The 26312-nt window shown below is 37.1% G+C and overlaps 1 protein-coding gene across 4 annotated transcripts in view; it reads right to left on the reverse strand.

Annotated features, from left to right (window-relative positions):
• Nucleotides 1-26312, reverse strand: part of GABRA3 (gamma-aminobutyric acid type A receptor subunit alpha3) — a 175403-nt gene that overhangs the window by 91543 nt on the left and 57548 nt on the right. For 3 of the 4 annotated variants that reach the window (XM_037025058.2, XM_073228071.1, XM_037025059.2), the window contains one exon: nucleotides 11592-11757. In XM_037025058.2, coding sequence (XP_036880953.1) covers nucleotides 11592-11731 — 140 coding nt within the window. In that variant the 5' untranslated portion in view covers nucleotides 11732-11757. Of the gene's footprint in view, nucleotides 1-11591; nucleotides 11771-26312 lie in introns of those variants that run through there. The other variant, XM_017667378.3, reaches the window with a different exon arrangement.

Below are 26312 nucleotides of genomic sequence, written 5' to 3' on the forward strand. Positions count from 1 at the left end.
ATTAGTCCAACCACATTGAAGACCCAGGTGTGTTTATGTTAGGGGGAAGCAGGAGAGGCAGACATGCGCAGTTGCTGGTGCAGTTCATACCACAACCCAAAGAAAGGAGGAATTTATTTTGTTAAATGGATGGCATTTTCCTTAATACCATGTATCTCCTGGGGGAAAATAGTTTTAAAAATAAAGAAAACTCAAAATTACTGTGCAGAAGGTGATATGAGCAAAACAGTGCTAGGAGGTCCCAAAGCTCATCTCCCCAGGAGAGAAACAAGAAAAATAAACAAACAACTACAAGCTGAAGAAAACAGAACAGGGAAATCTCTAAACAATAAAGAAGGAGCAGCAAAAAACCCAGGAGCTCAAAAATAGAGGATGCCTGCATAGAAAAATACAGGAAGTATGCTCCCATGTCACCCTATTCCTCTGGTTAGGAACTGCTCTGCACCTGAAGGGATCCCCTCAGAAGTTCACCACATGGTGGGGAGAGCAGAAGAACCTTAGTAAGCCTCACCAGTATGGAAATTTGCAGTTTTTGCTACACAGGTCCCCACAGTCTTCACTATGGTGCTATGGGAGCTTCATGTGTGCCTGATCCAAGGACACTGGCTCCAAGACTGCTCTGAGGGTTCTGAGCATCAGCATGCCAGACCACGCACTAAAAAGGATCTCCTTGCCTTCCTCCCTTAGGCAAAAATTGTTGGAGGCAAGGGGAAACAGGGAGATCCCAGCAGCTTTAACCTCTAAAGATTCCAATAACACTACCTGCCACTGCCACCTGTAAGTCCTCTTTAGCCTTGGCCACAGAGACCCCTACAGCCTTGCCAATGGCAACCTCAGCCAATGAAGTGGCACAGAGATTACACCGCTGTGCCTTCCCAGGAAGCAAAGATGCATCCCACTGAGCAAGCACCCTTATAGCAACCTCCAGGTAAAAGTCTTTTACTACCGAAGCCAGTTTGAAAAGACTAGAAGAGGTGAAGGCATGCTCAAATGCACTAACAAACAACAATGCAAATCCATCAGAACATGAAAAAGCAAGGAAACATGACAGTACCAAGGGAACAAAATAATACTTGATTAACTGACCCCAAAGAAATGGAGATCTGTGAGTTATATGAAGAAGAATTCAATATAATGATTCTAAGGAGGCTCAGAGAAATTCAAGAGAACACAGACAAATCAATGAGCTCCAGAAAACAATACATCAGCAAAATAAGAAAGAAATAGAAATTATAAAAAAGAACCAAACAGAAATTCTGGAGATGAAACATACAAAGAATGAAATAAAAAATGCAACAGATAGTTTCAACAGTAGGCTCAATCAGGTAGAATAATGAATCTGTGAGCTACAGGGCATATCTCTTGATATTATTCATTCAGAAGAAAATGAAGAAATTATAATGAAGGAGTAGAGAAAGCCTCTGTGAACTGTGGGACATAATCAAAAGAAACAGTATCTGCATTACAGGAGAGAGAGGGAGAAAGGGACAGAAACCTTACTTAAAATAAATGGCTGAAAATGTCCCAAGTCTGGGGAGAAATATGTCTATCCAGGTGCAGGAAGTTCAAACATCCCCAAACAGACACCAACTAAAAGAGAACCTCACTGAGACACATTAAAATCAAGCTCTCAACAATCAAGACAAAGAATCTTAAAAGCAACAAGAAAAAAAAGAATCATCACATACAAGGGAATTCCAATAAGGATATAAACAGATTTCTCACCAGAAACCTTGTATGCTTGGAGAGAGTGGGCTGATATATTCTAAATGCTTAAAGAAAAAAAAAAAACTGTCAACCTAGAATACTTTACCCAGCAAAGCTATCATTCAGAAATGAAGGAAAGATAGACTTTCCCAGACAAACCAAAGCTGAGGAAATCATAACCACTAGAACTGCCTTACAAGAAATACTGAAGGGAGTTCTTCAAAATGAAAGAAAAAGATGCTAGTTAGTAACACAAAAACATATGAAAGCATAAAATTCACTGGTAAAGGTGAATATACAGTTAAATTCAAAACACTCATAATGCAATGGTCGTATGTATATCACACTGAAATCTAGCATATATACTAACTGACAAAAGTGTTGAAGATAGCCATAGCTACATATTATGTTAATAGATATATAATATAAAAGATGCAAAGAGGGACATCAACATAAACTGGCAGGGGGACAAGTAGTTAAAACTTCCTAATATAATTTAAGTTGTTATCAGCTTAAACTAGACAATTATAACTATAAGATGTAATGAAAGCCTCACGGTTACCACAGAGCAAAAACCTATAATAGATACAGAAATGATAAAAAGAAAAGAATCAAAGAAAACCACTACAAAAAAATCATCAACTCCCAAAGACAGCAAGACAGGAAAAATGAAATTAAGGAACTAAAGAACAATCAGAAAGCAATTAACAAAATGGCGACAGGAAATCCTTATCTATTAATAATAACTTTAAAAGTAAATGGTATAAGTTCTCCAATTAAAAGACACAAAGAGGATGAATGGATAAAAAAAATACATATTACTACATACAAAAGACTCATTTAAACATTAAGGACACTCAGGCTGAAAGTGAAGGGATGGAAAAAGATATTTCAAACAAATGGAAAATAAAGAATAGCTATACTTGTATCAGACAAAATGGACTTTTAGTGATAAACTGGAACAGGAGATGAAGATATAGTTATCCTTATATAATGATATAATGATAAGAGGGTCAATTCATCAGGGTGATATAATAATAGTAAACACATACACAACCAATATTGGAGCACCTAAATATACTGAACAATTATTAGTAGATCTGAAGGGAGATCTAGCAATGCAATCAGCATAGGGGACTACAACATCTTACTTTCAACATGGATTCATCATCCAGACAGAAAAATGAATGAGGAAATATGGCTCTGAATGACACTTCAGACAAAATGGACCTAATAGACATATATAGAATATTCCATCCAACAGCAGCAGTGTAGACATTCTTCTCAAGCACACGTGGAACATTCTCCAGGGTAGGTCACATGATAGATCAAAAAACATGTCTTGGCAAATTCCAAGATAGTAAAATCATACCAACTATCTTTTCCAACCATAACAGCATCAAACTAGAAATTAGTAAGAGGAGGACAGGTGGAAACTTCACAAATATGTGGAAATTGAACAACATGCTCCTGAAAAACCAATGGGTCAAAGAATAAATCGAAAGGGAAATCAAAAAATATCTTGAAACAAAAATGGAAGCACAAAATATCAAAACATATGGGATGCTGCAAAAAGACATCTAAGAGACTTACAGTGGGAAATGCCTACATGAAGAAACAGGAAGTTCTCAAATTAAAGAGAAAAACCTCACTTTACACCTCAAGGAACTAGAAATAGAAGAAAAAAGTAACCCCAAAGTAAGTAGAAGGAAGGAAATAGCCAAGATCAGAGCATAAATAAATGAATAGAGAGAGGCCAGAAAAACAAAAGAAAACACCAATGAAACTAAGAGCTGGTTCTTTGAAAAGGAACAAAATTGAGAAACCTTAAGCCAGATAAACTAAGGAACAAAAAAAGAACGAACTCAAAGAAAATCAGAAATGAATGAGGAGACATTACAACTGATACCAGAGAAATACAAAGTATTATAAGACACTAGAATTAGACGCCAACAAACCGGGTACCCTAGAAGAAATAGATAAATTCCTAGAAACAAGTGACTTATCAAAAATGAATGGTGAAGAGATAGAAAATCGAAACAAACCAATGTTAAGTAAGGATATTGAATCAGTAATAAAAACCCTCCCAAAACAGAAAATTCCAGGACCATATGGTTTCACTGCTGAATTTTACCAATAATTTAAAGAATCAAATCAATCCTCAAATGGCTCCAAAGATTTGAAGAGGAGGGAACACTCCTAAATTCATTTTATAAGGCCAGAATTACCCTGATAACAAAGCTAGAAAAGACACTACAAGAAAATAAAATTCCAGTAGTCTTGATGAATAGAGATGTAAAAATTCTCAACAAAATATTGGCAAAATATTGTCTAAGCACATTAATACATCATTCACCATGACCAGTGAGATTTATCCCTGGGATGCAAGGATGGCTCAACATACACAAAACAATAAATGTAATACACCACATTAATAGAATGAAAGATAAATACCATATGATCAATCGCAATAGAAGCAGAAAAAGCACTCAACAAAATACATCCTCTCATGAATGTTCAACAAATTAAGCATAGAAGGAATGTTCCTTAACATAATAAAAGCCATATACAAGCCTACAGCTACATCATACTCAATGGTGAAAAGTCAAAATTCTTTCCTCTAAGATCAGGAATAAGACAGGGATGTCCACTCTCACCATTTCTATTCAACATAGTACTGAAAGTCTTAGCCAGAGCAATTAGGCAAGAAAAAGAAAGGCATCCATATCAGAATGGAAGAAGTAAAATTATCTCCATTCAGAGAGGATATGATCTTATATATAGAAAACCCTAAAGACTCCACTAAAAACTGTTAGAATAAATGAATTCAGAAATTGCACAATATAAAATCAACTTACAGAAACCAGTTGCATTTCTATACATTAACAATGAATTCTCTGAAAGAGAAATTAAGAGAGCAATGCCATTTATAGTTGCATCTAAAACAATACCTAGAAATAAATTTAATCAAGGGGTGAAAGACCTGTACACTGAAAACATAAGACACAGATGAAAGAAATTGAAGACGACAAAAAGAGAGAGTTTCCATGTTCCCGGATTAGAAAAATTAATATCAGGAAAATGTCCAAACTTCCCAAAGCAATCTACAGATTATGCAGTCCTGATCAAAGTTCCAATGACATTGTTTTACAGAAATAGGAAAAACTACCCTAAAATTTTGGGGAGACCACAAAAGACCCCAAATAGCTAAAGTAATTTTGAGAAAGAAGAACAAAGCTGTAGGCATATGAATACCTGATTTCAAGCTATATTATAAGCTATAGTAATAAAAACAGTGTAGTACTGGCATAAAACTGGCACACAGATCAATGGAACATACAATGGGGAAGAATGTCTTAAATGGTGTTCGGAAAACTGGATATGCACTTGCAAAAGATTGAAACTAAACCTTACACCACTCAAAAATTAACTTCAAGTGGATCAAAGATTTAAATGTAAGAACTAAAACCATAAAACTCTTAGAAGTTTAGGGGTAAAGATCCTTTGCATTGGTCTAGGCAATGACTTCTTGCATAAGTCACCACAAGCTCAGGCAAAATTTAAAAAACTAAAGTAAGTGGAATTACACTAAATTTTAAAAATCTTCTGTACAGCAAAGGAAACAACCAATAAATTGAGAAGATAGCCCACAGAGTGGGAGAAAATATTCATAAACCATGTATCTGATATGAGACTAATATCTAAAATATATAAAGAACACATAAAATTCAATAACAAACGAGAAAATAATCCAATTAAAAAATGAGTACAGGACTTGAGTTAATATTTTTCCAAAGTAGACATGCAAATGGCGAACAGGTATGTGGAAGTTGCTCCACATCACTAATCATCAGGGAAATGCAAATCAAAACCACAATGAGATACCACCTCATACCTGTTAAGGACAGCTTTTTATCGAAAAGACAAGAGATAACAAATGTCGGCAAGGATGTGGATAAAAGGGAACTCTTACATAGCATTGGGAGGAATGTAAATTAGTACAACCATTTCAGAAAAGAGTATAGTGATTCCTCAAAAAATTAAAACTGAACTATCATATGATCCAGCAATCACACTTCTCGGTATATATCTGGAGTAATAAAGATCAGTACCACGAAGGGTTATCTGCATCCCCATGTTCACTGCAGTATTATTCAAAATATACAAAACATGGGAGCAACCTAACTGTCCATCAGTGGATGAATGGATTAAGAAAATGTGGGATATATAGAGAATGGAATATTCTTCAGCCATGAGAAAGGAAATCCTGCCATTTGTGACAACATGTATGGACCTTGAAGGCATTATGGTGAGATAAGTCAGACAGAGAAGGACAAATAATGCATGATATCCCTATATGCGGAGTCCAAAAAACTGAACTTGTAAAAACAGAGTAGAATGTTTGTTACCAGGGGCTGGGAATATGTGGGGAACTGGAGAGATGTTGTTTAAGAGTACAAACTTACAACTAGTAGGTAAATAAGTTCTCTAAGTGTAAGGCACTACATAGTGATTATAGTCAACAATACTATATTATAAACATCAAATATACTGAGACTAAGTTTTAACTGTTCTCAACACCAAAAAAAGATAAATATGTGACATGATAAAGGTATTAGCTAATGCTACTGTAGTGATCATATGGCAATATATAAATGTATCAAACCAACACATCATACACCTCAAATAAACACAATGCTATATGTCAATTATATGTCAGTATAAAAGAAGTAATTTTTTAAAATTCCTGTTCAGATCATGTCTCTGTACTACTCACAAACCTTCCATAACTCTCCATGGCTTACCAAGTAAAATCCAATTCCTTAACCTGACATTCACAGCTTGCTATGAATCTACAGTCTATTCCCATGTGGGAAGTTGGGGTTCCTATAGCCAGGATCCTCACTGAACTTAAACCACCTGATGATGTAACTGGCCTGTTGCTAGGCTACCGCTCCCACACCTTTAGGCAATAAGCTATTATTGGGCTATATAGAGAGCTCGGCCCCGTGCTCTGGGCAGAGGTAGAGACACTAGTGCTCGACCTACCACCAGAGAACAAGCCAGGTAATAAACCCTTTCACCCCAAAAAACTTTTGCTGTCATTTTCTTTGGTCACATTGAATCCATAGTGAACTTGCTCAGGGCTGAAACCCATTGGCAAGACACCCAATATACTTTAACAGCTGCAAATTCCACTACTTCTCTTTCTTACCAGAAATCATAGCCAAAGCAGGTCACTCACCATCTCCCAATACTCCCCCATGTTTTTAATTTTCCAAGCCCAGCCACTCCCCTAAGCGGAAAAGTCTAGCTAAAGATTCAGCACTAGGGATGCCAATTATATACTGGGAAGGGAATGAGAAACACCTGGAATTCAATAATACATTGTAATATCTTTAGAGAAGCCAGTTAAAGAAAAAAATTGACTTATTTTTGGCTAAAATATATGCAGTCCCTCTCAAAATGATAGCTGTTCTTTTCTTACATAGCTTCCATAGACTGGTAATGAAATGAGAGATGTATTGGCTTGAGAGATACCCACTCAGTACATGCCCTACCTGTTCACACTATTTGCTGAGACATGGTAAAATAAAAACCAAGTCCTCATGCCTTCTTAGTAACTGAAATCCACTGCTTCACAGAAACACACAGGAAAATTTGACTAGTTTATGTTGTGAATGATTAGATAACAAGGTACTAGATCTTAGAGATATGATTCCATATATGAACAGAAGGAGACATGTCTCAACTTAAAATGGTTGTGTTCCAAGGTTTGTAAAGAATTAAAGATACATTCCTCCTCAGAAACAATGCCATAAATGGCAGCTAGTTTCCCAGCCAAGGCTACCCAAGTTTTTATTTCTCATAATTTATTTGAAAGGTTGTAACCATATTGCCAATGCATGGCACTGTTTCAGGACGTGTCTGACTAAGTGGACTTTCACAGGTCAGCCTGAGGACCATTTATTACACTGCCTGTGTGGAGAACAGAATTATAACACAAAAGAAGGGGAAAATCCTGCACTAGGAATATTCTCTTCCCTACTGTTATTTACTATCTACACCACACCCATGGCCATGATCAAAGCAATAAGCTAGCCACCAGCTCAGATCTCTCAATCCTGGTGCTGTTATCCTTACAATGGAGAATGCTGACAGTCATCTGCTTAACCAAGAAATCATGTTTAGCATTAATAATACTGACCCGACCTTGCCTCCTGACCTGCTGCAATACAAAGTCAAAGCATTACCTACCGAGTATTAGTGATCCTCGTTTCAAATGTGCAGCTCTGACCTGTGTCACAAATTCTACATTTGTACTTCAAAAGGAAAAAAAATATTTCTTATCCCTTTAGGCCCTGTAAGAAAATTTCACTTGCCCCATTTTAGCATAGGCTAGCCAGTCACGTGGCTGAGATATTAAGGTTGAGGGATTACCATACAGGAGTAGATGTTCACACACATAAAAGGGGCATGTACCTAATTCTTACTTAAAAGTGACTGAATGCATGAAAAGTAACACACTGTACCAGTTAATAGCAAGGACACTTGAGCCAGACTGTCTGAATTTCAGCCCTGGTTCTGCCACTTTTTAGCTGTGTGAGCTTTGGCAAGTAACTTGATCTCTCTGTGCCTCCATATTTTACCTGTAAAACAGGAATAATGCAGCACCTAGCTAGATGGTTTGTTATAAGGAGTATATGAATTAACATGTGAAATACTTAGAATAGTGCTTGGTACATAGTAAAAGTTATTTAAATATAAATTTTAAGCTAACATGATGGAAAATGAAAACTATAAATAAGAATGGAATCTTGAGCTGAGTTTCCAATAATCTCATCAGAGAGCAAAGGAGTGCATACAGTTTGAAGCAATGTCTGGAAAACCATATCATGTAAGAACAGCTGGAAGTACTGAATTAACCTGCAGACAAGCAAGTCAGGAGCAGCTCTGAGAGCTGTTATGTGAAGAAGGAAGTAAGTGCTATAGGGGCCTATAATTGGTAGGCATTACAGGAAGGTGAATTTCTGCTCAACATAGGAAGCACTTTCCAAACCCAGGAGCTGTACCCTGTGGTCACAGTGCTGTTCATCACTGGGGGGATTCAACTGGTACAGGTCAGTCATCAGGCATAATTCAGGGGGAATTCTCAGCCAGGTTTGGAGCTTAGGACTGGCACTCTGTCGGGTCCCACATCTGATTCTGAAATTTTAAGGTGATGATTGAATGGTCAAAGGGTTAATGTATTGATTCTTTAATAGAGATGGTACGTACATGGAAGGGACTGGACTTTCCAAATCTGGCTTGAGACACACCACTCAACATGTGCCCTACCTGTTCAGACTATTTTCTGGTTCCTTTATTTCTAGCAAATACAAAGACAGCGCTAACCTTAATATTCATAGCCAGGCTTCTGGCAGTCTCATCCTTTGAAAATATAAATTGCATTGGACTTAGAAGAAAGTAAACCCCCCAAAAAGCTTTTCTGTGCCCCTGTATTAAATCCAAGCACTTCTCTCTCCTTTTTCAAGCAGAATTTCTTGGCTTCCTTCTGAGTACAAGGACTAAAAGGCTTGGCTGTCTGGTTTTCCAAGAACCAACAGGATGTAAATAAACCAATGTAAACAAGAGAAATGACAACTAACACTGAGGATGGAGACACAGAAAGAAAAAAGCAGATACAGAATGAACATAATGAATGTTCTTTATGATGATCATAAGTCATCAAGAAAAGGAACTATTCTGTTCAAAATCCTTGTTTGGGATTATAAGAAAAAAATGCAATACATTCTTAGAGAACTTTATTCTCAGAGTTAAAATTTAAAAGACATTAACACTTGAAGTGGTAGGGTTCTTTTGTTTGGAACTTCCATCTTATTTAGAACATCTATCATGGTCCAATGAAATCAGATACATGAATAGTAAATAAAACAAATTTAGATTGTTTTTCCAGATTAGGATAAAGAACAAAAAGGGTCTCATGCATCAAATTTCTAAGGACATATTAGCCCAGTTCTGTAGCCGTCAGACCCAGAGATTACTTTTGAAAATGCTGATAAATAGAAAGACTTAGAGCATAGTTAAGATGATCAACCCTGCAAAATAATCAGGAACAAGTCTTAATGCTACCAAAATAGTAGACAGTAACCAAATGTAAAACAACAACAACAAAAGCCACTACCAAAAAACAAAATATTCCATATAATCCTGAAATATTTCAGGGCTAAGGGGGTTATTTCTCATAATGATATTCCCTGAAAGAAATGGGATTTTAAAGTCAAAAGAAGTTCAATATAGTTAAAGAACATAAAATTTGTTGACAGAAGGACTATGAAATAAGGCTGGCAAGATGGGTAGAGGTTGTTTCATAATGGTCCTTACAAAACCATGGTAAAAAGTTTGAGCTTTAGTCTAAGCACAATAGGAAGCTATAAAATGACTCAAAACAGGACAGATATGACTCAATATGCATTGTAAAAGAAATACTGGCTACAAAGCAGAGGTTAGTTCAGATGGGAGCAAGACTTGAGAAAGACCAATCAGAGACTCTTGCAGTAGTCCAAGTGGAAAACAACATTACATTAAACTAGGGTGGTAGCAGGAAAGTTGGGAAAAAGTAGATGAAGCAAGGGACATGGGAGGTAGAAATGACAGATCTTGGCGATTGATTCAATCTGGAAAATGAAGGGTGGAAAATTAGCAAAAATGATTCCAAGTTTCTGACTTGGGCAACAGGATGCATAGTGGTGCCACTGACTGAAACGATGACAAATGTTAGAGGAGCATGTTACGTTTGTTGATTTATTATTTTGTTGTTGTTCCTAGTGTGGAGCAGGGAGATGGACATGGACATGATGAGACTTTGAATATACCTTCCCCTCGTCATTCCACAGGCAATGACTGACTGATAGGAGACCCCAGAACCCCAGGCCCCTTGCCTCAAGGTGGGCCAAATCTGTGGTGCTATTCATGCCCTATCTCCCCATGGGATCAAATGGAGACTACAGTTCAAGGGAAATCACACCTTTGCTTTACTTCTTCACCTTCACTATCTTGCTTCCCTTACTTCCTTACAAGTTTCTCAGGCACTCTCAAAAAATTTTTTGTCTCAAGTCGTGTTTCTAGAGAACCTAATCTAAGAACCAGGGAAGTGTGGTATCTCTGAAGTCAAACAAAAAGTTTATTCTTAAACTATATATTTATATTTTATGTATGCTTACATATATAATGTTTTATCTCATAATAAAAAGGAGTTGAGAGAGGGAAAAGTGAACAATATTGAGTGTTGCTGCATGCTACTAAAGAAATTGAGTAACATGAGAACAAACAAGTGTTCATTTTTGCAACAGAGCCAACATTGGCCATTTTGGTCGCAGAAGCTGCCTTAGAGTCTCCAGGATGGGAGGAGGACAGTAGTAGAGGAATGAATGAGAGGAGAGTAAGTAGAGACAATGAAGAACACTGTTTCTTCAAGCAGTATGACTGTAAAAAAGAAAGAAGTTTTGAGGCACTATCTGGATGGAAGATTTTTTAATTTCAGATGGAAGATTCTTGATCACACATGCTAATCAGACAGAGCCAATAAAAAGGGACAGATTGAAGATCTAAGAGAGAAAAACAAAAACTGAGAGCAAATGGCTGTGCTGAACTGCTTTTAAGATGTTATACAGGCAATTCAAGCCTGGACTAGGGAGTTGCCCAAGACCTTTGAGATCTCTTTCAACCTTGAGAGCCTGAACTGATGACGTTTTTTTCCAAATACAATGCAGTGTCTAAATATCAATGTCCAGGGTACTTGAATTCATCTGGGGAAAAAAGTTTTGATTTAAGGCAAGAATTTATCATAGTCTTCTCTTGTTCTTGGAGTTAAGGATTCTTACCCGCCAATATCCTGTTTCACAAAGTCACCAGGTTCTTGTCGTCTTGATTCCCCTTGACCAGTTGTTTCAGGGAGAATATTAATCAAGAAGAGAAGTCCAAGGCTGGTCATGAAGCAGCGATTCATTTGTGTGATTATCATCTTCTTAGGCACCAACCTGGAGAAACCTGTGGTATCCATGTTCAGGAAAAGAGGAAGGGGAAAGGAGTAGAAGACAAAGGGAAGGAGGAAGAAGAGGTTTAAAAAATATATTTTACTCAACTCTGTTAGAGCCATTTAACTTCACTAGTATCCAGTTACCAAATGCCTACTTTGACAGTCTCCTTTCCCCAGTTCATGAATCCTGCCAAAATTTACTCCCAACATACCCCCTCTCTCAAATATACCAGACCCCATCCAAGAAATGGTAGAGCTCTAAATCAGTAATTGGGATTCTTAGGTTACAGTTCTTTTTCTCTGACTTCTTATGACCAAGTGAATCGCAGAATTTCTCTCAGCTTCAGTTTCTTTTATGATCCAAGAGCTTAAAATAATCTCTCATATCTTCATTTTATTTTCCCCCAGTCACATTTAATCTTTACTACCACAAATGCCTTGGCCATAGTTAACTGTAAAATTGTAGGAAATCCTAAAATATTAAGACCTAGAGTCTCTATAGCATTTTTGGGATTGGTGTCATCTTGATACAGTTATGCAATATTCTGAAAGGTCAAAGGGCCTGGATGGAGTGGATGAACTGTTTCCTCTGAATCAGGTTGATAACATTGTAAGTGATGAGACACCACAGCTCTTGAATAGGAATGCCATGTTTCCCCATAAAGAGATACTTGAGGGGAAAGCCAGGGCCATACAGGGGTCACAACATAAAGAAGAAATCCAAGTCCAGCCTCCTAGGACAGAAATCCCTAAGACGTCAGTGAATTATATTGATAATAGAATTATGTGATTTAGAGTTGCCTATATGCAAGGCTGTTTTATGAACTCTGCGCTGATGGAGGTTTACTCAAGACATGGAATTAAGAAAACAGTGTAAAGTGGCAGCTACTTGCTGTCTCTAAACCTTATGGCTTCTTTGAATCTGAGACAGTGGCCACTTGAAGTAGACCTAAGTCTAACTAAACACCGTACTCTTTTCAGTCACATCAGTGGTTTAACTTCCAGAGGGAATAGAAGAATATGAAACATTTTCCCGAGGAAAGTTTATGCAAGAAACGAATCTGTAAAACAGATACACGCTGGAGAGCTAGTCTGGTTGATGAGAAGATGAACAACAAGTCTTTCTAAATTGATCCCACCTCTCAAAAAGCAGCCTCTCAAGTGTATACTAGATTGTCTTCTTGAATATGTCTGATGAGAAAACAGCTATCTTGACTTTGCTGCCTAGGCATTTTATAGTGTGACAACCCTCCTCACACCCGGAGTCTGGACATTTAGATAAGGACCCAACCTTAGAATTCCTACCACAAGTTCCTGCTTTGCTTTTCCTGGGGCACGTTTTAAAATAACCACATAAAGTTGAGCCCGCCAAAATGTCAGTGACCGCCACCCGAACCATCTTATAAATAACTGGGGCTTGCTTCCCTGCTGTCTATCTCCTGCTCACTCATGACCTGGGATGGAGGACTATCCTACTCCCAGCTGTTCTGAGATGTGTAAGTAATCGATCTGTGATTTTACTTCCTTTGTGTGACGATTTTGAAATTGCACTTTTAATCAAAACAACCCCAGACTTTTTTTCACTTCTCCAAAGTGAGAGCTCGCATGCTGAGCTCCCTACTCCCTCATGGGCCTCCTCATTCAGCAAATCATAATCTGCATATTTTTAATTTAATATACCAGTTAGGGGTCCCCCAACACAATCTTGGACAGGCATAGAAAACTATGATACTGGAGAAGATGAATTTTGACATGAGTTTCCTTCCTTTGACATGAGAAAATGTCCACATTATAGATAAAAATAGTCATGTTACTAAGTTGTATCACATAAAATTGTCAATATGCCACAATTATTGTTTCACAAAAATAGTAATTTCTTGTGGTCAATCTAATATATGTACTGTAACATTCACAAACAAGCATTGTTGGTCACTGAACATCAAATGAACAGAAATAGTATAGTTTAGAAAACCATAGTATATGAGTAAGACAACTCTGGGGCATGAGAAACATCCATGTAATGGGAAGTTACCATGTATGCTCAAGCAGCCACAGTGCCTTAGCAGACCCTGATATTGTATGACAAAGATTAATACATGATGAACAATTACGTATAGGAACAAAGCGACTTGGTATAGGATATGAAATTCAAATTGCATAAATAATTCATATAACATGAGAACCATAATGGATGCTCAGAAAACATGAGTGCATGACGAACAATTCTGGGTATAGAAGATGCCCACACTGTATGAACAAAGGGGCCCACAGTGTATATTTATCTATGGTATTCTTGTATGTAACTATGGGTTATGTTCAAATGATCATGCTAAACAAGCAGCAAACCTTCAGACTAAGAATAGCTGCCAATGACACAGAAGAAAACATCCATAATTTAGAAGGGGAAAACTATGACATATAGTATGATGCATAAGAAGGCAGCAATGTTACAGGAACTCATGACTAAGGTACATGTTCAAATAGCCACTATGCATGAGAAGACAGCCTTCCTATATAGAAGAGTTTGGAAATAATATATGCCATGTAACTACCATGATACTTTGTTAGCAAACATCATTATTATAATGCATGTGATGACATTTATGGTATTAAACCGTTTGGCCATGGCCTATGTTAGAAAACTAAAGCACACAAGCCTAATATTCACTGGTTAAGAGAAGAGGGCCTTAGTACACACTCCATTAAGACATTGTACAAGATCAAAACCATGATACTGGACTGTTGCACAACAATGTGAATATATTTAACACTACTAAACTATAGAGTTAAAAATGGTTAATTTTTGTTATTTTTAACACAATTATGTTTTTTAATTAAAAAGATGCCACTGGAACAGGTAGCCTTAGCAAGTTAGCAAATATCTACAAAACAGGACTCAACCCTGCTGTATACATATATATATATATACACACACACAGAAATGTGGCACATTAGCAGATATTAATATTAAATGAACCTACATCCATGGTACATGCTCAGATGACCATCAAACCAGTATAAACAAGGACTATAGGAAAGCAGACACCCAAACTCCTTCTTATGATAAATTTGGTGAATTCTCAAGTGACCATATGCATAAACTGAAAATCATACCACTTGAACAAAGAGCCTTCGAACATGACAAAGTACCCATGTAGCTGGAGACAAGTATGGTACAAGCTTAGATAACCATGATGCATATGAAGATGTATTTGGTATATTAATCTTTAATCATGATGTGTGCACACAATGTGTGTATCATTAGAATGATGATACAGGAATTTAGTGACATGATGTAGGAACAGAAGGCCATTGTCCAAGTGTAGGCAGACATTCTCAAAATTTTTTCACCGGAGCAGAGAGGTAAGATATAGATGCAAGTGGAGGCAATGAAGAGTTAGTATATTTTAAGTAACGGCAACCATGGTAAATAAACAGCTATCTGCAGCATATGAACAAATGTAGTAGACACATGCATGGTGGATGGACTGAAAATTATAGCAAACGATCAGCATACAATGCCATGAATATTCAATCAACTGTGCTGCATGAGCAGAATGTAAAACCTAATACTAGTGTTACAGTTAGTACAAAGAAGCCAGGCCCCAGTGTAAAAGTAGACAACTATGGTGTATGCTCATATAAGTACAACACATGGAGAAACATCCATGACATAAGAGCTTACAACCAATGAGCATATTCAGATGACCATGGGCATAACAGCAGACATCTGTGACAGGAGCAGGTTGGCTATGAAATAGGAGAAGCTCAGATAAGCTTGGTGTTTATCCATGGTACATAGACACAATTATGACACATGCTCAAGCCACCATGATATGAGATTACACAGCCAAAATAGCAAATAGTTACTAAACTAATTCACCCTGTTCAAGAGCTAAAGAAGGGTAAAAGGAATAAACTAGAGGGAAATATCATTATAAGCTGATGACCTATGAATAAAGCATCTCCATCTCAGGTCTCTCCTACAACTCATTTCTGCACTTAGATGCCTGAGAAGTATCTTAAGCCTAACAGTTTCAAATTTGAGGTTCAAATATCTACGTGTACACACACACACACACACACACACACACACACACACACAAACAGACACACACAGAGACCTGATCTTCCAGCAGTCTTTCCCATCTCAAGTGATAGCAACTCCGCCCTTCCATTTGCTTAGAGTGAAAACTCTGATGTCATAACGTACATCTAATCCAACAGCAAGTCTCATTGGCGTTCCACTCAAAAGGAGACCAGAATAAAGCCCCTGGTCATCACCTCTGCTGCTATGACTCTGCTGTGACTCATCGTCTCTTACTAAAATCATTGTTGAAGCCTCTAAATTGGTCTTGCTGCCTCTTCCCTTGCTACCCTACAGTCTGTTCTCTATACAGCAGAGTGAATTTTCAAAGAGTTGATCAATCCAGATCATGTCTCTCCTCTGCTCCAAATCCTCCAATTGCTTCCCATTTCAAAAGCCTCATTATGACCCACAAAGACCTACATGATCTAATCCCTAAATATCTGGCTGTTCTTATCCTCTACTACCTCCCTCTCTCACTCACTCCACCTCAGCCACTGTGGCCTCCTTGCTGCTCGTGGGATATGCCAGGCCCACTACAGCTCTAGGCCTTTGCACATGCTATTCCGTCTCCCAGGAATTTTCTTCCATCCGCTTTCCAGATTGTTCCTTCCCTCACTTCATTTTTATTCCAATTTCATTTTTCTCAGTGAGGCCTTTTCTGACTACCCTATCTAAAATTTCAGTCCTTCCGCACATCGCAGTTACTTCCTACACGGCTGCCTGCTCTGTTTTTCCCCCTTTGCACTTCTAACATATATTTTATGTTTTCTGTCATTGTCTGTTTCCCAAGTAGAAAGAACTTCTTATCTCAATGGAGACAAGGAGTTTTCCTTGTTTTATTCACAGATATATGCCCAATGCATAGATGAGTGAGTGTCTGCTAAATAATGAGCAATTAATAAAGTTAATGAATGGATGAATGTTATTTTGAAAAAGCCCCATCTATGAATGAGGTAAGATACTGTAAAGGATAGGGTGTAGGACAGGCATAAAGCATAGGTTTTGGAACCCACCAGATCAAGAGAGTACTTCGGTGCTACCAAGTACTCACGATAGGTTTTGAAGACCTACTTCTTCAATGCAAAATGATGATGATAATATTCATTCTAGAATTCTAAAGATCTGATAATGTGTGTGTGTAAATATATGTATATATATAAAACGCTTGGCTAAAGCCCTGCTATCAGGATGAGTCTGCTGTTAGATCCTTCCCAAATACAAATTTATCAGAACATTTGATTATTTACTATGCAGAAGGCACTAATGCAGCTTCTACCAGAATTCCTAAAATGTCTTTACCTCGGTGCCTGCCTAGAAACTACCAGATACTGATGCTCAGGTCACCAATTCCCCTGCTTGGACGCTCTGACGCACTACCTGTCAGAACTTTACCTGAAGAAAAGCATCCCAAGTGCTACCCAGATACTACAAAGCCAACTCCGAGACTTGTTTGCCTCAGTTTGTTACAAGAACTGCAAAAAACTTGTCTCGCAGTTTCCTCTCCTGCCCTCCACAGTCCATTCTACCTAGCAGCCTGGGTGAGCTTTTTAAAATATAAGTCAGATTATATCACCCTATTCTCAAATTTGTCCAGGATTTTCATTGGATCCAAAATACTTGCCATGCGCTATAAGGATCTACTTGATTTGACCACTTGCTACCTCTGAATCTCATTTCCTTCTTTCCCTCTTGCCTACGCATATCCGTTAAACTGATTTTCCTTCTCTTCCTCAGGAACATCCAGCATGCTGCAGCCCTAGGGACTTTGCATTTGCTCTTCCCTCTGTCAGAAATGTTTTTCCTTCATATATCAGGTTGACTCACTCCCTCACTTTCTTTAAGATTCTAGGCCTGTGTCACCACTTCAGAGAAACTTTCCGTGATCACTCTTCTCTACAGTGGCTCCTTCTGCATCTCTGTCTACCCCCTTACCTACTTCCACTTTTCTTATGGGATATAGTAGCACTACCCCAAATTACACTGTATATTTATTTGTTTAACATCTGCTTCCCCCACTAGATACAAGCTTCATTAGTACAGAGACCTTATCTCTATTTTTGGGTCATAAAACAGTACCTGGAATATGTCAGCTAGTCAATAAAACATTTGTTGGAAAAAAAAGGGAATGCTTTCTGGAATTCATTGCCTGCATTACACTAAGCATACTTTCTGTTTCAGAGACATATTCTAAAGTCTTATCTTTCCCTTCTAAAACCTTTCTCCTGTGCCATTTCAATCCTTCATTTTATGGAAAATAAACATTCAATTGCCCTCAACCCCCTAACAGAAAACTCTCCTTTCTCCTTCCTTAAATAAGTTGGGGTTTACATCAGTTACTTCATTGACTTTCCCCTGAAGTGTAGCATGTGCATATTCCCATACATTATGCAACTGAGAGACAAGATCAGAATTATCTCATCTTCTCAATGCCACTTTGAAACTATTCTTCCTCTGTATGCACACACTGTCATTTGAGCTTTATGCCACCTATTTACGTCACTCTCTGCCTTCATCAATCTTACATCAACCTTCTTGTATCCTCCCCACATGGATTCAAAAACACTGCTCAGCTCACACACATTTATTCTTTCTATCATCTTCAGTATTTCATTGTTGGTGTGGATAATGTATACTTGTTTGACCTTTACAATCCCTATAACCACCTCTTCCATTCTACTAGAGCAATCTATGCTCATAGCCATACTATGTATCTTATGCACAACTGCTCCTTCATCTCAAATCTTAAACTACAGTGTCTCTAATTTCTGTCCTTATTCTGTTATTCTACTAGTTATCAAACTATTATTTCTATTCCAGTTGTTCTTTGAAATTCATGTTCTTGTCTATTGATCTTTCAATTGTCTCCTAGTCTCTTGGCCTTACCTAGGGTCACTTCCTTTCATTTCCAGGCTGGACCCATTAGTACATCACTTGAATTACTCTGTCCCAGCATATATGACCTTTCACTATATTTTCCAGAAATCCTTACTTTGATCAATCAACAAAAAAAAAATCTGTGCTTTCTTGGACTGGTGAGTGCTTCTGAAGAAAATTCCCCAATCAAGCACATCAGCAGCACAACAAATCTATCTCCAGCGCCAGCATCACTCAACGATCATTTGATTTGTCATGAATCAGCTCTCCTTTCTACTCCTTTTACTGTTCTGAACTTTTGCCATTCTTCTAAAGTTGTCTGTTTGAAGACATTTTAATCCTTTTTAAGTAAGAAGTCACGATGATCAGGAAAGACAAAACGCCCATAGCAGATGTTAGCAATCTTCTCCCATATCCCCTTGGATCTCTTGATCAGTTTCCTGGGCACTGACTGTACTCCACTGCCTTCTCGCCCAACAAGCAGCACCTTTGTCTCTTTCTCTGAGGGCTGCCCTCAGGTTGCCTGTCCCAAATTGAAAATCAGAAATGCCTGGGAATTTGCCCATGAAGGGCATCCCTTAACTAGGATTCATAGGTGCAGAGGTACCAATACTGATGGGGATAACATTGAGGTGTGACTCACACTGTCTCCATAATACTTTGCTTGACATCATTCTTGCCTGGTCTCCATCCCTTCCATGCCCCACTTTACACTCCTCGATTGCTATTTTTTTTTGAGAATATTCCCCAACATGTATCACGCTTTTCCAATACTTTCACATTAATCCCAATCTCAGAGAATGCTTCTGCAGGACTCTATTTAAGACATCAGCCCTGCCCCAACCTACAACATTTTTATTCACTTTTTATATTTACCCTTCCTTTCTCTTTCATCGATTTCAGAGAATGAGGTTAATCTGTTTCCTTCAAGGGTAACGCATCAACCTAAGCTGCCGATCTCATCAACTCCTTTTCCATCCATCGACTCTCTTTGTCCTATTTGCCTGTTTCTCTCCTTCTCCAATGACTCCTTTCTCTTAGGCTATAAGCATAATGAAGTTTCTCTCATCTTATAAAAAATTTTCAATCACTACATTCCTTTCTAGTTATCTTCTTTCTTTTATTTGTCAATCAAGCTTCTTAAATGAGTAATTTAAAATTGATAACTCCACCTTACTCACCTTCTATTCATTCTTTAGAGCACCTATTATATACTTCCTTCCTTCCTCTCTTCCTTCCATCCTTTTATTATAGCACTGATCATAACCACCTCCTCTGAAGTTCCGTAGACTCCATGTTACCATCCTGGTTGAACTACACCTCTGTCAATTTATACTCTATCTCTCTTCTGGAATTCAATATGAATACCGCTAAAATTTGGGGCTTCCTAGCTCTGGATTAACACAATTCAAAATATATCTCCTCTCAATTTTCCATTAAAAGAGGTAGGTAGCACAGGAAAATGGGGGAGGGGGAAAGGGAAATTTGATTATCAAAGGTAATAGAAAATAGGCAAGATCCAATATGTAAAAGGAAATTTCATTTTATACATTGCTGTTGAGGAACTGAGATAAACATTCTTGAACTATACAAGACATGTTTCATCCTCTAAAACAGAATATATAGACACAAACACTGGTAAGCAAAGACAAGCTAATGTCGAATAAATACCATTAGAAATCTCGGGGCTATTTTTAATAACACTATTTTAGAATAAATAAAATTAAAACTTAGAAGTAAAATATAAATGAAAGAAATTGAGTGGCTGAGGTAAATGAACACACCACTCAGTCTGCAATAGATTAAGCAATAGATTAAGTTTAATGAAGACAAATTCAAACATCAAAATTAATACAGCTGATAAAAATAGAAATTTGTTCTCTAAATAACACACAATACTGTTTCTTTCTAAGCACCATCTCAAAGAAAATTAAAGAGGTGAAACTATAAAACAAACTTTATTTTAGGGGGATGAACCCCAAGCTGGACTAGCTGAGTAAATTCATAAACTGACATTCTTTAATGCCTTTATATTTAAACAAAACAGAGAAAAAAATCTCAAGAAAATAGACAAAAAACAGTAATCCAAGGAAAAGTAAGATTTAAAAAAAAACAGTTACAAAAACTTGTGGTTTTGACTATGTCATGGAGTAAGACAGGCATAAATCAAAGCTTAGAATTATTCAATGATGGGTAGGTAGTCTGACTACACACAGATGTATACACACATGAGCTCAGATGCTCCAAGACCTACAGTTTCAGGGCAATAATGAATCATTAGTAAGTCTGTACCTCTTCTCCAATCCCTCAGAGGCTACAGGAGAGTTGTTTCAGTTTGAACTGAACATGGAGGAATAAAGACAGACAGACAAAAAGATTCCCCGCCCCAAAGGCAGACTTTCAGGTTTGTACATTTGGTCCAAGAAACCTCAAGTCATGATTTTAGTTTGAAGTGGCTGCAAACTATGCCCAAGGTGACCTTCCAAGAAATAAATATAAACAATCTCTGGATAATAATATCTTCATATCTGGTATTGCGGAGCTCCCACAAGTAATATTTTCAGATGCATTGATCAGTATACAAAGAACCAGGAGCACAAAGAATCTACAGAAACCACATCCTATATACTTCAGATGTTGAATTACCAGACACAGATAATAAAAAGAAAAACCATGACCTCTACAAAAAAGCTTAAAATATCTGCAGAGAACATGACATTATGAACAATAAAGTAGGAGACATGAAAAAGAGCCAAATACAACTTCTGGAAATAAAAAGATTTTGAAAATTAAAGTATGTGTCTTACTAGGACACATACTAAATATAAACAGAAACAGATTGTGTATTTTATACACAGAAGAGGAGGAAAAATAAAATTATTTAAGAAATATCAATCCAAATAAGAAAGACATGAAAGAAAAATGAAGATAAAATAGGCAAGCAAAATAGTGTCAAAAGAAGATGTTAGCTTCGGACTCAGATAATCAGCAATTTTATTATACATAAATGAACGAAAGGCTCCAGTTCAAATAAAAAGGTTATCAGACTACATTAAAAGTAATAAAACTAAATTAACTGCATGTTGTTTATAAGAGTCATATCTAAAATATAAGGGAACAGAAAAGTTGAAAGCAAAAAAAAGATATCTAAGCAAATATATCAACCAAAATATTATTTTTAATATTCAGGAAATGAAGATTTTAATTTAAAAGTTTTACTAGAGATAAAAAGGAAAACTCCAAATAAGAGATTCAACTTGCCAAGAAGTATAATAAAGCGCTATATACCTAATAACACAGCTTCAAAATATTTAAAGCAAAAATTGACAGAACTACAAAGAAATATAGGCATATACAGGATTGTAGTGGAGGACTTTAACACACTTCAGAAGTGGACAGATTAGACAGATTTAAAAATCAAGACAGATATAGAAGATTTGGACAGGATGAATAATAAACCTGACCTAGTGGAAATATGTAGAATACTGTACCCATTAATGGTAAAAAATACTCATTATTTTTAATCTCACTGGATAGGTTTTTAAAAATTTATAAGACAATAAAGGAAATCACAACAAATTTAAAATAATTTAAATAATATAGGATATATTATATATGTATATATACATATATAAAACTCATAGTAAAATAAACTCAAGATACAAATTAAAACATCTTAAGGGTATAATAACAAAATCACTATTAAAACTTACGACATGCAACTAACAGTACTTAAGGGAAAATGTGGCCTTTGGGCATATGAAGGGAAGAAAACATAGCTTAAATGTGCATATTAAGAAAATGCTGAAATTAATTATGGTCTTTGATACATCTGAAAATTACACAAGTTAAGATTTCATCTTAAAACTCTTTTCATGTAGGGAAATGTATATGATATAGTAATATGTTCACATATCAGGACATATAACACAGAAAGGTGAGTCTTTGCCAAGGAGAATGAGTTAACTGGCTGAAGTTTACAATACCAGTTAAAGCAGAGAATGGAATTGAACCCAGAAATGCTGAAAGAGATTAAGCATGGTATGGAGCATGTAATCAGTGTGATTATCTGCCTGATAATGTGCATTATCTAGATAGATATATGTGCATGTCTATATAAATATACACTAAGAGCTTGGCCATAGAACCACATGAATTGGTGGTTTGCCATGATTAGCAGGACCCAAATACATATCATCAACCTGCACATGCTCAGATGACTGACCATAAAGGAGATGTCACATGCATAAATTACATATACAACATACAACATACATAAGTTACACATACAACCACTGTGTATGAGAGACATTAATATTCCAAGAGCACTCAGACAAGATGCATGCGAAGGTGGCAATGAGAAGAAGACATAGAAATAGTGAAGAAAATAATCCATGATGTTACCACCAATAGTATGATGTCATTCAACAATGGAACACATCATAATAGTGTTGGTACACACAACTACAGAATGCTGATTATTCAGGTAAATGTTGCATATGATTTTAAATATACTGAAACAAATTAATTTGCTTCAGGAGCAGATGAAACAATGCAAAACAGTATATTGGTACATGTTCAAGTACCCATGGTGCAGGAATAGCTACTACTTAAGTTTGAGCAATTACAACCCTGCAACACATGTTAAAAGGCATCAATCAGTAGACAAGTGGACATGAAAGAGGAGAAGACTGATAGAAGAGTAGGCAAGAATGGTACATGAGCCAAATATCTAATGCTTATAATACTTCATTATCAGTACTAGGAGAGACAGTCATTGTTCACGCACAAATAACACATAGTAAATAAGTACATACAACTTAAGATGGAAGGAAATGATACTAATGGTCTGCTTACTGAAGTATATGTGTTGCATGAATTAAACATGAACAATGCATGGTAAGAAATGACTTTGGTCAAGAAGTAGATGGTAACAGTATAAAAGGGAACATCCTGGTAATGATCAAAGAGGCACATGAATATCCACGAAAGGCTATTGAGAATTTGACCACGATGCACACCAAACAGTCTCAGAATATGAATTGAAACTTATGAAACTGAAGGAAGCAGCCATGGTTCAGGAATAAATGGACATAGTACAGATACAATCACAAATATTGTGTTATGTGATAAAGACACAGAGCATGAAAGGAAATGAAAAAAAATGTGGGGTAGCAATACTTACATCAGACAGTATAGATTTTAAAACAAAGACTTCAACAGGAGATGAAGAACAGTATTACATAATGATAAAGGGATCAATCAAACAAGAAAATACAGCAATTGTAATATCTATGCACCCAACACTGGAGTACTTAATATATAAAGCAAATATTAAGATATAAAGGGAGGAATTGTTAGTGATACAATCACAGTAGGTGATTTTAACACCTACATACATCAATGGATAGAACATCCAGACAGAAACTCAATAAGGAAACAGTGGCTTTGAATGACACATTAGACCAGATGGATTTAACATATATATATATATATATATATATATATATATATATATATATATATATATATATAGAACATTCAATCCTAAAGCAGCAGAAAAGAATTTCAAGTGCATATGGAATATTCTCCAGGCTACAGCATGTTAGACCACAAAACAAGTCTCAATAAATTTAAGAAAGATGAAATCTTATCAAGGATCTTTCCAACCACGGTGGTGTGAAACTAGAAATAGATTACAAGAAAAAAAAACTGGAAAAAAAACACAAACATGTGGAGGCTAAACATGCTACTAATTAACCAGTGGGTCAGGAAAAAAATCAAAGAGGGGATCAAAAAGTACCTTGAGACATATAAGTGAAATCATATGGTATTTTTCTTTCTCTGTCTGGCTTATTTCAGTTAGCATAATACCCTCTAGGTCTACAATCTAAAACAAAACAAACAAAACAGAAATACACTCATAGACCAAGAGAAGAGACTGGTGATTGTCATGGAAGAGGGGGTGAGCATGGAGGTAAAACAGGCAAAGGGGATAAATATGCACAAAATTCCAGTTATAATATAAATTAGTCACAGGGATGAAAGTATAGCATATGGAATATAGTCAATAATATTGTAATACCTGTATGTTGACAATAACTACATTTATTGCAGTGAGCATTTAATAATGCAGTTAACTGTTGAATCACTGTTTTACACTGAAACCAATATAAAATTATGTATCAACTATACTTCAATTTTAAAAAATACCTTGAGTGTTAAAGATGGAGGCATGAGAGTGAGACAGAGGCTTCCTCCTAAAACTGCATATAATAAGAAAATATAATTAATACAACTAATCCTGAAAGAGCAACAGGAAAGAGGACTGCCCCAAACTGCATACACCTGGAGAAAAGAATAAACCTAATGGAAAAGGGTAACATACCAAAGCTGTGGCCCAGCTGGACCCAAGCCCTTCCCCCACCCCAGCACACTGGCTTGAAGAAGAGAAATGGAGCAGGTAGGGAGTGGAGGCCTGGGACTGCTGAATACCTAACTCTGCAGATCTGCTCTGGGAACACAAACCTACATTTCATGGTGCTTGCATGGTACTCTTGTGATTGGGGTTGGAAAGCTAAGACAGGCAGAATTCCTGGAGAGACTGAGACCCTAGACACTTGTGGAAAGCAGGGATCCAAATATGGCTGCTTTGGGACAAAAGAAAGGCAGGCAGTCTGAGAGACTTCATAACAACAAGATGGCTGCTAAAAGGATAAGAACTGCACAGAGCTTACTGCTCAGGAGATAGGACGAGTAGACAAAATTGTCCAGGTGCACTCTGCCCAGCAGGTTGGGAGCTTTCACGATCTCCAGGCGCTCCAGCTCCCTGGCTGGCTACACAGCTCCAGGGACGCCCTCCGTGATAGACAGCCTACTGCGCCTTTCGCCTGGCCAGCCCCACATGGTTCAAACACCGGCAAACCCTACTCTGGCATTAGGCCAGCCAGAGGGAAGCCCCATCAACAGCAACTACAAACGCAAAGCATAGAGGTTTATACCTGTGTGCTCAGCCCACTGATCCAGGCAGTGGAGACAGGCATAGCAGGCGGGAAGAAGGAAACAGCTCTTTCTTTTCCCCAGGCACCAATACCACTCCCCTGTGACCCCCAACATTGCTTCAGGGGCTGAGCAGTTCCAGAGAGTAGAGCTTCTGGGCAGTAGAGGGTGCCATATACAAATATGAAACGCCAAAGAAATCTGGTTCAAAGTAAAATTTTGAATACAACTCCTGAGAAATATTTAAATGACATCAACCTCATGAATCTTCCTGAAAGGGATTCCAAAATAAAAATCATTAACATGCTCATGGAGGTATAGAAAAATATTCAAGAACTCAGGAATGAATTCCAGTAGGAGATCCAATCATTGAAGAGCACAATGGAGGGTATTAAAAGTAGATTAGATATGGTGGAGGAGATGATAGATGAAATAGAAAACTAGAGAAGAGGAATACAAAGAAGCTGAGGCACAGAGAGAAAAAAAGATCTCTAAGAATGAAAGAATATTGAGTGAACTGTGTGACCAATCCAAATGGAACAATATTTGCATTTTAGGGGTACCAGAAGAAGAGGAGAGAGAAAAAGGGATAGAAAGTGTCTT

This window comes from Manis javanica, chromosome X (genome assembly GCF_040802235.1).
Source record: "Manis javanica isolate MJ-LG chromosome X, MJ_LKY, whole genome shotgun sequence".
Classification (NCBI taxonomy): domain Eukaryota; kingdom Metazoa; phylum Chordata; class Mammalia; order Pholidota; family Manidae; genus Manis; species Manis javanica.